Below are 16,385 nucleotides of genomic sequence, written 5' to 3'. Positions count from 1 at the left end.
CTGAGTCTAGATCATCTGCCTGTGCCTTGTTTGCCAGGGAGCTAGGAAAGCAAGGCTTTCCAGCTTCTGTTATGGCAGGTGGGCTCAACCTTCCACCAGGGTGCAAAGGGTGCGGGATCTTCAGACTTGAAGAAGACCCTAACCCAGGCAACCAACACTCCTCAGAGTCCACTCCAGGAAGTAAGAAACTTGAGGGTCCAGAATCATTCTGGTAAGAAGTTTGGAGGGAAAGGGAAAGACAGTGGTAAACTAAGGGAGGAGCAAAACCAGAGTCTTTCCTTTCTTTTCGGTAAGATTAAGGGACCTGAGCAGTTTCATAGAGGAGAAGAAAAAACAAAGTTTCTTGACAAGGAAGCTTGCACTCCATTCTGCCTCTAGCATCAGGACAGAACTGTTCAAAAGACAAGACCACTTTGAATAAAAGGACATGTTTCTGAAATAAAGGAACTAAAAGTATTACTCATGACCCTTCAAAAATTTCATATAGTCTTTCTTGGTCTGCATCTATTAATTACATTATCCCCATGTTAAGAATGTTGCCTAGGCACAGAACAGGATTCAGTAAATATTTTGTAATGAAAAAAATTTTACTTATCTGTTACCTTTAATTTAATATCTAAATAGATACCATATTCTTTTATAATTACAATATGGAAATGTCTATGAACAAAATAGATAAACTTTTTGTCATATGCTGAGGAAAGAACGGTGGTAGTAAGATTCATCCAAAGTTTTTGCAGCAGCAGCAACGCAGCAAGCGTGTGGTCAGTGTTTGGGGACAGAGGTAAATATCCGCAATCCATGCATACCTTTGATTTCTTCTTTTAGTGCCTAAGGAAGCAGAAGAGCATCATCATTGTTTTGTATTTGACACTGATTACAGTGAGTCTCTACTGGAATATTTTTATATATTAATAGCTTTATCTCTGTAGGACACTTTGCACACACACTTTCTTTAAACAATCTTTACCTTTTTTTTTGGAAAACACTTTTCTTGGAGTCGCTATTTAAGTTGGCTCAAAAATCAAAAGGCATAAAAAAGCATGTCCTGAAGTCTCCCTCCCACAGGTGTCCCCAGTTTCCACCTCCCTCCCAAATATAAAACTGTTGTTACTTGCATGTGTATCTTTGTGAGAATTTAAGAAAATGCATGTTCAAGCTAATATGAATATATATTCCACCACACTACCTTTTTAAGCCACAAATGATAGCATTTCAAACACTGTTCTACACTGTTTTCCCCTCACACAGGATCTTTCTGTATCAGGCATAGAGCACAGCCTCATTCTTTTCTGGGTCAGCACAGTGTTGCATTATATGCATTCTAACTTTCTCGGCTGCCCCAGTGAAGAACTTTTAGGCTGCTCCTTGTGTTTTGCTTTTTGAGCAAAGAACAGCTGTTCTTTAAAACCACACCGAGGAGGCTTCCCTGGTGGCTCGGTGGTAAAGAATCCGCCTGCCCACACAGGAGATGTGGGTTTGATCCCTGATGCAGGAAGGTCCCACACGCTGCGGAGCAACTGAGCCCATGCACGTAACTACCGAGCCTGAGCTCTAGAGCTGAGAACCCCCTGCTGAGAACCGCAACCGCTGAGCCCCGTGCAGCCTGGAGCCTTGCCGCACAAGAGAAGCCCCCGCTCTCCACGACTAGAGAAAAGCCCTTGCAGCAACCAAGACCCAGCTTAGCCAAAAATAAATAAATGAAACAAAATTATATTAAAAAAAAAAACAACAACCCACACTGGGAGCTCCCTGGTGGTTTAGTAGTTAAGATTCAGCACTTTCACAACAGAGGCCTGGGTTCAACCCCTGGTTGAGGAACTTGAGATTTAGCAAGCTGAGCAGCATGGGCAAAATTTTTAAAAATTACTTGAATTAAAAGAAAAAATATATGTAGCTTCATGTAAAAATATTTTAAAAAATAAAACCATGCTCACTAGCACCAATTCCCCAATTTTACTCTAGATCAGAATAAATCAAGTTGTAAATTAGGAGATTTGTTTAAGGCTACAAATGATGTCAGGGCCCAAGTGTAAATGAGGAACCATAATCAAACAGATATTTAGTCCCTGCAGCACCAGGAGATAAGCTCCAGGACCTGAATGGGGCCGGAGGTCAGGCTCAGGCCTTCCTGCCCTGCCAACCCTGCCCCAGTGGTTGTGGGCCTGGCTGCGTAGCTGCTCCAGGTTAAAAGTACACCAATACCAGGAGATGAATTCTCGGAAATGGAAAGTCTTTCAGGCATTAAACATTTAATTTCTCTGTAAAATAGCAACCAAACCCAGGCCAGCTCTCCTTTCCTTCTATCAACTATGCTCCAATATAAAATAAAATTTACAAAAAAAGAAAACAGACGCAGGGCTGGCCTGCACAGTCAGGTTCCTAGGGCAATGACAGACAAGTGAGCAAGGTTCTCCAGCAAGGATGGGACCAGAGAGACCAGTAGGGGCCCAAAGGAAACTTTGAGCCCGAGGTGATATAGATGACATTCTCCCAAGTGGAGGAAAGTGCTGTCATGCCCCTTGGACTGGGTGCAGGTTCCTCGCAGTGCTTACAGGTAAGATGATGGTGATGGCAGCTGACACTGATGACGGGTTCACCGTGTGGCAGACGCTCTTCCCAGTGCTTTACATGACTTTACCACTAATCCTCGAAAGAGCACTTTGAGGCAAATCCTGTTACTCTCCCTGTTACAAATTAGGAAACTGAGGCAAAGGGAGGTTATGTAACTTGCTTAAAGTCACACAGCGGTCACAAGAAAGAAGTAGGGCCCAGATTTGAAATGTGGGCAGTCTAACTCCAAAACCTACATCCTTGTGACCAGGGCTTCAGGCCAGGGGATGTGCTGTAATTAACAGACCCCCTAGGAGCCCAGTTGCACTAGGCAGCCCGAGTAGTTTTGATAACAAAAACCCAAAGTTCTACCAGCTGGGGGTGATCTGGGTCAGCCAGGTCTTCTTGCCTTGTCGTCTACCTTGGCCCCAATCCCTGGGGTCACGAGGGGCTGGCAGTGCTTCTGGAGGACAGAACTGGTTGCGGTTGCACCTCAGACAGCCCAGTGACCACCAGCATGCCCCAGGGCCTTCTGTGCCCACAGCCAGGGGATCTGAAGATGGATCCAACAACGAACCAGAGTATCCACGGACCTAAGTATTTAGGACACAAGGCAGGAAAGGCTGGATCCAGAGGGTGGAGGGCATTTATTCCCTGCTAGGCAGGTGGGGAGGCAGCATGTGAGCCTAGCAAAGAAGTGAGGGAGGGGCAGCCCAGGCAGGAGGTCTGATCTGGGCAAAGGGCCGGAAGCATGGAGAGACCAATGGGCAGGGGCCAGAGGGAGGGTCCATGCCAAGAAGGGTGGGAAAGGCCTGGAAGAGTCGTTTGGAACACCTGGACTGGACTTTCATGGCCAGAGCTGTGCTTTACAAAAGTTAAACTAGGTTATAAAGTCCAATTTTCCAGAATGATAAACACACTGATGGAGGGGTGAGCTTACAGACACAGGTGCAAGGGTCAAGGCTGGTATAAACTGCAAGCGAAATAAGCATAGATCATGAATACACTGGGCCTTAACCAGGTTAAATCTGATGTTCCAGCCCCCTGCTGTTGTCATTGGGTCTGGGACAGCTGGAGCAGCTCTCAATCAGGTCATGCCTCCATTTACCCACCTGTAAAGTAGTCCTAAAAGAGGCTTAAATGAAACCTTCAAATCTACAAGAACATGTATCTTTTATTGTCTTATGTTTACAAACACTATTCAATATGCAATAATAACAGTAAACATTGGTAGTACTATACAGGGAAATATAAAATAACTATTGGGTGGCCTGTTTTCAATTTTGAATAAAATTCGTATTTGCCTACAATACAATCCCAGATAGCTTCAGTTTATGTTTTTCTGAGATCCGGAGTCCTGCTCACATGATGTGAACTGCACTGTGCTCTCCTAGGATGGGGAGTACAATGCTGTCTCCACCTGCAGGCCCTTTCAGATGCAGAGATGTGACAAAGCAGCACTGCTGCCTCTACTGACCTGATTAACCATCTGGTGCTGCTGGACAGTTCTCTTCTCTCTAAATTCTTCTGATTCAATTTTAATTTCATACATTGCCCCACAGCCTCCTGAAATAAATGTCATTTGAAAGTGTTTCAGTTATTAAGTTACAGCAACCACAGTTCCTTATGTCCTTGAATAAGTACCACACAATCCAAAGAAGGTCTGAATGTCATCATTCAGCAGAAAACTGCTAAGATTGTTAGATGATCATGGCTTACAATCTGATCCCGCCCTCCTCCTGGCAGGCTGCCTCAATCCCAAATGTGCTCTTCCTTCTGCAAAGCGCTTGTATTCCCCAGCATTACTGCTTCCATGGTAGGAAAGATAAGGCACAAGACATGCAAAGCCTAAGAAATGTCAGTTGTCCTACTAGTTCCTTTTATTAAGCCAGCAAATGCCATGGAAGAAGACGGGAGGGACTGAATTTCAATGTCCTGTCCCAAAGGACCAGCAATTGGTATTTTTAAAAATGCAAAAACATATTAAAATCTGACTTGAAAACCACGTGCAGTCATATCTGAAAGTAAAGGAATAAGGAAGTGTGAGAGAGATGATCTGAATGCTATCATTCAGCAGAAAGCTGAATGATATGGACACAGCATTACAATGAACAGTGAAGATGTGCTAATCACAGAGCTGGGCTCTCCAGCACCCCTGGTCTACAAGCTGCATTAAGGGTTTCCCCCTGGGCTGTGGCCGGTAAGGGACAGCTCTCAAGGCAGAGTTTGTCTGGACCCATCTACCCCTAGACCAAGCTTTGTCTCCATGTGGCTTGAGAGCTAGGGCTGATGAATGATAACAATAAAATGTGCTGCTCTAGCATGAAACAACTCAGCAAGAAAGTGCCATTCATTCAATAGGCTTTGTTAAGCTTTTCTTATATGTTCTAGGAGACTAAGTTTTGGCTAAACCAAGGTTCCCAGCCTTGATCCCCTTTCTGCACTCTACCCAGGACTAGGCAGAGCCAGACCAGAGGTCAAGTTCCAGCTCTGCCCTAACTGGGCCTGTGGCAGGTACAGGACTGGTGACATCAAGACCTCAGCATTGCCCTGGGACCCCTGCAGGGGGCTCACTCAACCCGCCATTCTGACAGATCTTTAGATTGGTTCATTTCCTATAGTGACCAGGATAAAAGGACTCTCTGAACTTTCTCCTGATCCTTATAAATGTTATGTTCTGAGAAACCAGTGAGCCCTAGAGCAATGGAGACTGATAAAGACTGTCTGGGTGTGGGAATCGCCAACTCGTCCAAATGCGTGTCTGGATAAAGGCCTTATCTTTCCTGTCCAATGGGGGCAGACGTTGATTGCCCAGCCTGCTCCTAATACACAGTCAGCCTGAACTTCTGAGGCCCCAGCGGCCATTCGAGAAAGGCAGGGCCTGGCCAGGGCTGGTCACTGGGCTCAGGACAGTCTCCCTGGGTCCTGGTCCTGCTGCTGCCTCCCTGTAAAGGGCCAGGCAAGTTCTTTGGCTTCTCTGGACTCATTCTTCCTGGAATCTGTTCCAGCTCTGGCATTCTAGGGTGTCAGAAGAATATGGGGAAATTAAAGTCTGGCTCATCTCAAAGTCAAACTAAAGACTGGAGCTGAGCCCCAGGGTGACTGAGAGGAGTCTAATCTGAGCCGGGCCAGGTTGGCAACCCTGAGTCCCCGGAGTTCCCCGCTGAAGTCTCAGCATTCCCACCTCCACCCCTTCCGGGAGGAGAGGCCAAGGTCAGTCTGTCCAAAACCCACACATACTGAGAAGCCACTGGGGGTGAGCACCAGTCCCCTGCCCTGTTCCCCTCCGGCGAGTAACATCCTACCAAACTCTGTGGGAGAGATGAGAGCAAACCTTACCCGAAATGTCAGTGACTTTGATAGCGGTAGCTCGAGGAAACTTTTCTTTGAGAATCTGGGTCACTTTGAGCTCCCCCTCAGTCTGTGAGGCAAAGGTGCGCTGGGCCCAGTGGAGAAGAGGAAGCTGCCGCAGAACAGAGGAGAGTCACTGTGCAGGCCCCTCTGACCTTCCCTGCGAGGCAGGGCCCTGGGCTAAATCGGGGGGACTGCGTGGCATCAGATGTCCATTGAAGTTCCCCAGGATGCAGAATAAACTTTTTTTGAGCGAGGAGTGGAATTGTAAATAACTAACTTGAACTCCAGAGATAACAAGGCCCCTAAGTTAATTCAACAGATGTTTATTCCTCACGACAGTGACACCCTATCATGAAGACAGCTTTAGTGAGGTGCCTGAAGTGCCAAGTGATATGCCCAAGGTTGGATCCCATAGTAAGATGCAGACTAGGAGAGGCCAGGCATGCCCTGCTTGGGCAAGCATGCCGCTGACCATGTGCTAATGGGAGCAAACAGCACCCACCCTTCAGGCCTGATTAACATTCCACATTCTCTCCAGTGGGTATAACCCTGTGACCTACTGCTATAAGGCAGCTATTCTCTGCAATCCTTACTGGAAAGAAGAAACAGAATTCTGTGAAAGGATCTGAAAGAGGAACATTTTTAGATTATTTACCATTGGAAGTAACATTCTTCCCTCCCCCAATGGCTACCCTAAGGAGCCAGTGCTTCTGATGGGAATGTGTCTCAACCCTTAGGGATGAAGATGCAGAAAATCATGTCAGCAGCCCCTTGGCTAGGTTAAGCACATGCTGAAAAGAGAGACTGAAAATAGCATGGCAGGGACTTCCCTGGAGATCCAGTGGCTAAGACTCTGCACTTCCAATGGAGGGGGCCTGGGTTCGATCCCTGGTGGGGGAACTAGATCCCACATGCAGCAACTAAGAGCTTGCATGCTGCAACTAAAGCTCCTGTATGCTGCAGCAAAGATAAAAAATTCTGCATGCTTCAGCTAAGACCCAGTGCAGCCTAACAAATAAGTAAAAATAAATATTGAAAAAAAGAAAATAAAGTATGGCAGGGCTTCAGTGTCAGATTTTGGACTTTTTACACAGTCTTCTTGATGCCAATGTAACAATGCCTTTTGAAGCAAGTCAGGAAAGATTCCCAGATAAGAGTATCCTTAAAAAGGGAGTAGTGCCAGGCTCCCTGGCTGGAGGATGGTGGGTGGAGTGCTGTTCACCATATGCTGGTGCTGAAGCTACCATCCCTTCACCCCCTCAGTCTTGCCCATCCTCAGGCCTTTTCTCATGGCCTAGAGCAGGGTCCTGTGTTATAGAACCTCAGAGCACCTTCTTTAAAATACCCTGTGCACTGACTCTTTCACCAATTGGTCTTAGAGGCCAAGACATGGGTCTGTCCTGCTATTGCAGTCTTCCAGAACTGACACCGGGCAGGCCCTCAGGAGAACTTGAGTGATGGGTGAATGAATGAGCAGGGGGAAATATCCACACAATTCAGGGCATATGTATTGTGCTGTCATTTGCTCAGTCGTGTCTGACTCTTTGCGACCCCAGGGACTGGAGCCCGCCAGGCTCCTCTGGCCTTGAGGATTCTCCAGGCAAGAATACTGGAGTGGGTTGCCATGCTCTCCTCCAGGGGATCTTCCCAAGCCAGGGATCGAACCCAGGTTCTCCGCATTGCAGGCGGACTGTTTCCCGACTGAGCCACCAGAGAAAACCGGCATATGTACTAGGCACCCCCAAAGAAGTCCTGATTCTAGCAGGCAGCTGAAATGCAGGTCAGGAGAAAGATCTGGAGGGAGACTGACTGCTGTTCAGAGGGACAGAATCTTATGTTGTGGACCTGGGTAAGATTGGCTGGATCGCAGACCTCCTCTGAAAACGGTGCCCTGGGGGCGGGGCTGGGGGCAAAGGCAGAGGGTAGCCAGGTGGCAGGCAGCGCAGCAGTCACTAAAGGGTGAGAGTGGGGTTAGCACTATGACTCTTTAGGGAAAGTCTTTCCCTCATCTCTGCTGATCTGCAGGCAGCGGCCTTTAAATCAGCAATCTACTGACAAAACCCCTGGAATGTCGACTGTCCATAATGAAAGTCACCAGCAGCAGTGCCTTTCATGCTTGGGGGAGGCAGGTCCAAGAGAAGGAAGAATGTGAGAGGAAAGCAAAAGAAATGGATGGAGTGAAGGAAGAATGAACCAGCAAGGGGGAGAAAAAATTAGGAGAACGTATGGTGAGTGCCCTCTACTGGCTCCCAACTCCAGGAGTGTGAGATTTGGAAAGGGTCAAGGTCACAGAAGCCGGAGGACGTTCCGGAGTCCTGACTCAGTCACAGGAACCAGCACGCACTCCGCGACTCCAGGCTCTGACTCCCATGTCTTCGGCTCAGTAAACCGACATTGCTTTTTCCGTGCCTGCTGGATTACGACTGTTTAGGTATCCGTTCCCCTCGGCCTCAACCCCCACCCCGTTGGGGAGCTCCCCCAGCACGCGCCGGGCCTGACACTTCTCTCAGTACCCGTAGCCGGGGCCACTGAATGAATGAACCAGCAAATCAATGAATGAGAGAAAGGAGGCGAAGCCCCTGGCCCGGCGCGTCGCCCTCCGCGGGCCGTCTCTCCAACCCCGGCCCGCCCCGCGGTCCCAGCGCAGTTCCTGCCCTGGGGCGAGTGGCTCGGTCCCCGTCCACGCTCACCCGGCGGGTTCCGCGAAGCAGAGGCCCTGCCGCGGCCGGGCTCCACGCCGCCATGCCCGGCCGACGCGGCCCGCCGTCCGAGGTCGCCGTGTCGCCCAAAAGACGCGGAGTCCGGGACCAGAGCCGCCGCCGCCACGGGCGAGGCCGCCCCCTGCTGTCCGGAGGCCGCGAGCCGCCCCGCACGCCCAGGACGCCCAGGGCCCCGCCGTCTGCCCTGACTGTCCTGGCTTCCCCTGCCTCCTAGCCCTCGCTCCCAGTGGGTCCTTCCGCCTCGGCCTAGAAGCCGGTGCTCGGACTCTCCCCCGTTCCAAGGACCCTGGTGCCCTAGGTGGAACGCCCCCATTCCTACTCTCCACCAGAAAACCTGCTGCTAAACGGAGGAGCTTCGACTTCCCGCTCCATGAAGGAGCCGGGGGAGGATTTTAAGCAGGGGAGTCGTTTTCAGATTTGGGTTTAGAAAGATCATTGGCCCCTGCAAGAGCGGGGACAGTCGCAGTGGTCCAGAGACTAAAGGCCTGAACAGCAGCAGGAATGGGAGGAGTGGACTCAGACACCTGGGAGGTGAATGGACTGGAAGACAGTATTGGCGAGAGAGGGGATGAAGGCGTCAGGGATGACTCTCAGGTTTCTGGCTTGGACAATGAAATGGGTAGAGGAGGACTAGGTTTGGGGTGAAGAGGGTCGACTAACTCAGTTTTGGATGTCCCTGAATTTAAGGTGCCTGCAGGAAATGGCTCAGCAGAAGAGCCATGGGAGCCACAGACCTTGGATAGCCTGGCAAACTCTTTGAGATGTTTTGCAAAATTCAAACACCACTCCCATCCGCTGGAAAGCTCAACCAGCAGATCAACTGGAAGCTAAGGAATGATATTGACCTTCCCTGACCCTCCTGACTTGAATCAACTAAAACTTTGACTCTTGACAACTTTTGCCCCCATTCTAGACTGAATTCTCCTCGGCCAAGCCCTTTCATGAATGTGCATATAACCTTAGCTTAAAATTTCTCTGCTTTTGCTCTTGGAGAGATACTGTGTTCTCTTTACTTGTTGTCTGATCACCAAGTCATGTTCAATCCTTTGCAACCCCATGGACTGCAGCATGCCAGGCTTCCTTGTCCTTCACTATCTCCCAGAGTTTGCTCAAACTCATGTCCATTGTGTCAGTGATGCCATCCAACCATCTCATCCTGTGTCACCCCAACATCAGGGTCTTTTCCAATGACTCGGCTCTTCACATCAAGTGGCCAAAGTATTGGAGCTTCAGCTTCAGCATAAGTCCTTCCAATGAATATTCAGGGTTTATTTCCTTTAGGATTGACTAGTTTGATATCCTTGCTGTCCAAGGGACTCTCAAGTCTTCTACAGCACCAAAATTTGAAAGCATCAATTCTTCGGCACTTAGCTTTCTCAACTGAAATATAGCCTTCATTATTACTGGACTGCTTGTACCTCCCTATGCAAACTGTGCAACAATATGGCTTATGTGGTAACCAACTCATCTTTTAAAGTCAGTTCAAGCCTTGTCTTCTGATCAGTCATAAATATTCTGTTCAGCACCACTAAAATAATCTTTCACAGAGAAACCTTTTGTCTCCTGTAGGTAGGTTGCCTAAGCCTGAAATAACCTTTTTACTTGCCTGTTAAGTCTTTTCATTTCTGTAGCCCTCTGGAACTCCCCTTTACTGGCTAGATGAGATGCTGCCTGAATTAACAGTCAATAAAGCCAATTAGATTTTTTAAATTTACTGTTGAATTTTGTCTTTTTGACCCTCATAATTTTTCCTTTCATCAGTGCTAATGCTCAGTTGTATCCAACTCTTTGCAACCCCATGGACTGTAACCCGCCGGGCTCCTCTGTCCATGGGATTTCCCAGGCAAGAATACTGGAGTGGGTTGCCATTACTTCCTCCAGGGGATCTCCCTGACTCGGAGACTGAACCCATGTCTCCCACAGCTCTGGCATTGGGCAGGTAGATTCATTACCACTGGGAAGCCCCAATTTCTCCTTTGCATTACTGTTAATAGCCTCATTTTTTTTTTTCTTTGCTTGATTCTTTAACAATTAGAGTTGGTGGGATTAGGGATAATTTACAAACTTTCAATTTTTCTTAAGAGATGTAACTAAACTGCCAAAGATATTTCTTCCAGAGTATAGTGGAGAATCACCTCTTTGCTACTCAAAACAGGGAGGTCTCAATGAGGCAGACCATATCCCATGACCTAGGCTGGTTGATCAGATTTAGGGATTGGCTTAGAGTTGGTCACATGATCTGAGCCAGACTAATCAGAATTGGTCTAGAGACTTTGGGGAACTAAGGAAAATAAAGGATCATTTGCATCTGGGTTGCTAAACTGGTAGAAGGTGTACTCTTGGGGACCATCTTTGTAACGATGTGGGTAATGCCACAGTGGAAATGAAGCAGGCACAGAAGAAAGGAGAGCTGAGAAGAGACACACGTTTGACATCGTTTGTGCAACTGGAAACAAGCAGAGCCAGAACTGAATACTAAAGCAATTTTAATTGGTTTAGTTATTTTTAACTAAGAGACCAGTGTTAAATTCACTGAACTGCATTTGCAAAATTCCTTCTTTCCTTTACTGAAAATCAGTACTTTTGCTTCAACATTCTTCACATAACTTAACAGTGGCTCACTTTTTTTTTTCTCCTGGCTGTGCTGGGTCTTCATTGGAGCCTGGGGACCTCTCTTGGTGCAGAGGAGGCAGGCACAGTAGTTGTGGCCCATGAGGCCACGAGCTTAGCTGCCCCATGGCAACTGGGATTTTAGTTCCCCGACGGGATTGAACCTATGTTCCCTACATTAGAAAGCAATTTCTTAACCCCTAGATCCAACCAGTCCATCCTAAAGGAGATCAGTCCTGGGTGTTCATTGGAAGGACTGATGCTGAAGCTGAAACTCCAATACTTTGGCCACCTCAAGAGTTGACTCATTGGAAAAGACCCTGATGCTGGGAGGGGTTGGGGGCAGGAAGAGAAGGGACGACAGAGGATGAGATGGCTGGATGGCATCACCAACTCGATGGACATGAGTTTGAGTCCATCGAGTCCGGGAGTTGGTGATGGACAGGGAGGCCTGGTGTGCTGTGATTCATGGGGTCGCAAAGAGTCGGACATAACTGAGCGACTGAACTGAACTGGATCACCTGGGGAGTGGTTATTTTGGACTATCTGCTTTAGTATCTTCCTCCTACCCTCAGTTTTTGGAACTGCTGTTGGAGCCACCTGAAATAACTTGTCCATTATTTGCTTAATTAAAATCCTTCAGAGTCATCACCTACAAGTGAAAAACCCAAGTTCTTTCATTTGACTTACCTCTACCTACCTGTCCAATTGAAATATATCCTTCACTAATACTGGACTGCTTGACTTCCCTATATAAACTGTGCAAAAATTCTGTTATGTTGTAACCACCCATCTTTTAAGGCAGTTCCAGTTTTGTCTCCTCCAGGGAGCCACCTGACTCAGGGTCTTTTCCAGTGAGTTGGCTCTTCCCATCAGGTAGCCAAAGTATTAGAGCTTCAGCTTCAGCATCAGTCCTTTGAATTAATATTCAGGGTTAATTTCCTTAAGGGTTTACTGGTTTGATCTCCCTTCTGTCCAAGGGACTCTCGAGTCTTCTCCAGCACCACAATTCGAACCCATCAATTCTTCCACGATCAGTCTTCTTTATGGTCCAACTCTCTCATCCGTACATGACTACTGGAAAAACCATGGCTGTGACTATATGGACCTTAGTTGGCAAAGTGATGTCTTTGCTTTAATACACTGCCTAGGTTTGTCATAACTTTCCTTCCAAGGAGCAAGCATCTTTCAATTTCATGGCTGCAGTCACCATCCACAATGATTTTGGAGCCCAAGAAAATAAGATCTGCCACTGCTTCCACTTTTCCCCTTCTATTTGCCATAAAGTCATGGGACAGATGCCATGATCTCAGTTTTTTAAATGCTGAGTTTTAAGCCACCTTTTCTACTCTCACCTTCATCAAGAGGCTCATTAGTTCCTCTTCACTTTCTGCCATTAGAGTGCTATCATATGCATATCTGAGGTTGCTGATATTTCTCCTGGCAATCTTGATTCCAGTTTGTGATTCATCCAGCCTGGCATTTTGTATGATGTGTTCTGGGTATAAGTTAAATAAAAAGGGTGACAACATAAACCCTTGTACTCCTTTCCCAGTTTTGAACCAGTCAGTTGTTCCATGCAAGGTTCTAATTGCTGCTTTTTGACCTGCATACAGGTTTCTCAAGAGACAGGTAAGATGGTCTGGTACTCCCATCTCTTTAAGAATCTTCCAGTTTGTTGTGATTCACACAGTCAAAGGTTGTGGTGTAGTCAATGAAGCAGAAGTAGATGTGTTGCTGGAATTTCCTTGCTTTCTCTATGATCCAACAAATGTTGGCAATTTTCTAAACCCAGTTTGTACATCTGGAATTTCTTGGTTCACATACTGCTGGAGCCTACCTTGAAGGGTTTTGAGGATGATCTTATTAAGCATGTGGAGTGAGTACAACTTTTCTGTAGTTTGAACATTCTCTGGCATTACCCTTCTCTGGGAATGGAGTGAAAACTGATCTTTTCCAGTCCTGTGGCCACTGCTGAATTTTCCACATTTGCTGACATATTGAGTGCAGCACTTTAACAGCACCATCTTTTAGGATTTGAAATAGCTCAGCTGGAATCCTGTCACCTCCAAGCTTCCTAAGGCCCCCTTGACTTCACACTCCAGGATGTCTGGCTTTAAGTGAGTCACTGCACCATCATGGGTATTCAGGTCATCAAGACCTTTTTTGTGTATTCTTCTGTGTGTTCTTGCCACCTCTTCTTAATCTCCTCCTGTTGTGCTGCGCTTAGTCTATGAGTCATGTCCAACTCTTTGCGACCCCGTGGACTGTAGCCCACCAGGCTCCTCTGTCCTTCGGGAGTCTCCAGGCAAGAATACTAGAGTGGGTTGCCATGCCTTCCTCCAGGGGATCTTCCCAATTTTGGGATTGAACCCGTCTCCTGCATTGCAGGTGGATTTTTTCCTGTCTGAGCCATCAGGGAAGCCTCTCTACTTTTGCTAGGTCCTTACCATTTCTGTGTTTTACTGTGCCCATCCTTGCATGAAATGTTCCCTTGATATCTCCAATTTTCTTGAATGGATCTCTAGTCTTTGCCAGTCTATTGTTTTCCTCTTTCTTTGCATTTTTCATTGAGGAAGGCCTTCTTATCTCACCTTGCTATCCTCTGAAACACTGTATTCACTTGGCTGTATCTTTCCCTTTCTCCCTGGCTTTTCCTTTTGTTCTTTCCACAGCAATTTGTGAAGCCTCCTCAGACGACCACTTTGCCTTCTTCTTTCTTTTTGGGGGATGGTTTTGGTCACTGCCTCCTGTCAGGCTCTCTGTCTATCAGATCTACTCCCTTGAATCTATTTGTCACCTCCACTGCATAATCATAAGGGATTTGATTCAGGTCATACCTGAATGGCCTAGTAGTTTTCTCTACTTTCTTTAATTTAAGCCTGAATTTGGCAATAAGGAGTTCATGTTCTGAGCCACAGTCAGCTCCGAGTCTTGTTTTTCTGACTGTACAGAGCTTCTCCATCTTCGGCTGCAAAGAATATAATCAATCTGATTTCAGTATTGACCATCCAGTGATGTCCATGTGTAGAGTCATCTCTTGTGTTGTTGGAAGAGGGTGTTTGCTATGACCAGTGTGTTCTTGACAAAACTGTTAGCGTTTGCCCTGCTTCATTTTGTACTCCAAGGCCAAAATTGCCTGCTACTCCAGGTATCTCCTGACTTCCTACTTTTGCAGTCCAATCCCCTATGATAAAAAGGACATCTTTTTTTTGGTGTTATTTCTAGAAGGTCTTGTAGGTCTTCATAGAACTGGTCAACTTGTTTCTTCAGCATCAGTGGTTGGGGCAGACTTGGATTAAATGAACCTAGATTATTGTTGTTTTTGTGATTGCATCCAAGTACTGCATTTTGGACTCCTTCAACTATGAGGGTTACTGCACTTCTTCTAAGGGATTCTTGCCCACAGTAATAGATATAACAGTCATATGAATTAAACTCTTCCATTCCCATCCATTTTCGTTCACTGATTCCTAAGATGTTGACATTCACTCTTGCTATCTCCTGCTTGACCACGTCCAGTGGACCTAACATTCCAGGTTCCTATGCAATACTGTTCTTTACATTATCAGATTCTACTTTCACCAACCAGTCACATCCACAACTGAGTCATTTCCCCTTTGGACCAGTGGCTTCATTCTTTGTGGAGCTATTAGTAACTGTCCTCTGCTTAACCCCAGTGGCATATCTGACACTTTCTGACCTGGGGCTAATCTTCCAGGGTCGTATCTTTTTGCCTTTTCATACTGTTCACGGTTCTCCCGTCAAGAACACTGGAGTGGTTTGCCATTCCCTCCTCCAGTGGACCATGTTTTGTCGTAACTCTCCACTATGACTTGTCCATCTTGGGTGGTCCTGCACAGCAGGGCTCGAAGCTTCACTGAGTTATGCAAGCCCCTTTGCCCCAACAAGACTGTAACCCATCAAGTTGTCTTTAACTTCATTCACAACAGTTTTGTTAGACTGTGACAGCTGTAGCATGCATTTAAAAAGACACTATCAAAATTGGTGAATTTTTACGTAGCTATTTTAATATTGAACGTGGTCTGTCAGGTTTTGTGCTGGAGATTTCTCCCTGGATGATACTCCACAGTTGAGTAGACTAGCTGAAGTTGACAGTGATCAAATCGAGACATCAATTGAGAATAATGTTACACCAGGAGGGAGATAGTCGACATACTCAAAATACCAAATCAATCATTGAAAATCATTTGCACAAGCTTGGTTAATCACTTTGATGTTTGGGTTCCACATAAGTTAAGCAAAAAAAAAAAACCAAAAAAAACACCTTTCTTGGGAGTCCTCTATTATGAGCGATTTCTGGAAAACCAAATGATTAATTCCAAAAAGTACTGCTTCCAATTAGACCAACTGGAATTTTAGTCAACAGAAAACTCAATCTTCTAGGTTTCCTTGATAACCAGGTAAAAACTGCTACAGATTGGCTGGGAAGTTGATTCATCTGCCATATTCACCACATTGCACCTTCAGATTTCCATGTATTTCAGTCTTTACTAAATTCTCTGAATGGAAAAAAATTTCAATTCCCTGGAAGACTGTAAAAGGAACCTGGCACAGTTCTTTGCTCAAAAAAGATACAAAGTTTTCGGAGACAGAATCACAAGTTGCCTGAAAAATGGCAAAAGGAAGTGGAACAAAATGGTGACTACATTGTAAAGTAGAAATGAAAAATGTGTATTTTTACTTAAGAGCCAAAGGAACACTTTGAGCAACCCAGTACATCTCTTTTATCCACTGGTCCATAAACTCTACAACAGGATCTTGCTTTATTCACCTGTGTCAAAAGCCCAGCATGACACAGGACAAAAAGAGCATGCACTGATCAACAATAGATCCAGAGCATGAATTTGAACCTTTTTAGAAAAGGATTTTCAAAACAATCTATCTTGGGCTTTCACTGTTTCCTTACCTCATTTGCATGATTTTTTAATTGCAGTCATTTTATGTTGTAGAGCCTCCTAGCACTCTTGAGCATACAGAACTTTTACAAATGCAGCCAAGAGAAAAAGACCCACCTAACTATGTAGTCAAAGTCTGAGCTTTTGTGACATGTTTTACAAACACTGAAAATCCCTAATGTACCTCTCAACTGCCACTCCCTCAATAGGTCACTGGAAGGGTTAAATG

At 46.2% G+C, this 16,385-nt stretch overlaps 1 protein-coding gene across 1 annotated transcript; it reads right to left on the bottom strand.

Annotated features, from left to right (window-relative positions):
- Nucleotides 1–566: 566 nt before the first annotated feature.
- BOLA3 (bolA family member 3) lies at nucleotides 567–8,752 on the bottom strand. Its single transcript, XM_043468140.1, has 4 exons — nucleotides 8,598–8,752; nucleotides 5,893–6,016; nucleotides 4,031–4,119; nucleotides 567–831 (listed from the first exon to the last, which is right to left on the bottom strand). The coding sequence occupies exons 1-4, from the start codon at nucleotides 8,649–8,651 to the stop codon at nucleotides 766–768; spliced, it is 333 nt and encodes a 110-aa protein (XP_043324075.1). The 5' UTR covers nucleotides 8,652–8,752; the 3' UTR covers nucleotides 567–765.
- Nucleotides 8,753–16,385: the final 7,633 nt, after the last annotated feature.

This window comes from Cervus canadensis, chromosome 5 (assembly GCF_019320065.1).
Source record: "Cervus canadensis isolate Bull #8, Minnesota chromosome 5, ASM1932006v1, whole genome shotgun sequence".
In the NCBI taxonomy this organism is placed as follows: domain Eukaryota; kingdom Metazoa; phylum Chordata; class Mammalia; order Artiodactyla; family Cervidae; genus Cervus; species Cervus canadensis.
Note: the sequence above shows the minus strand (reverse complement) of the source record. Positions and strands in the feature narration are given on the sequence as shown.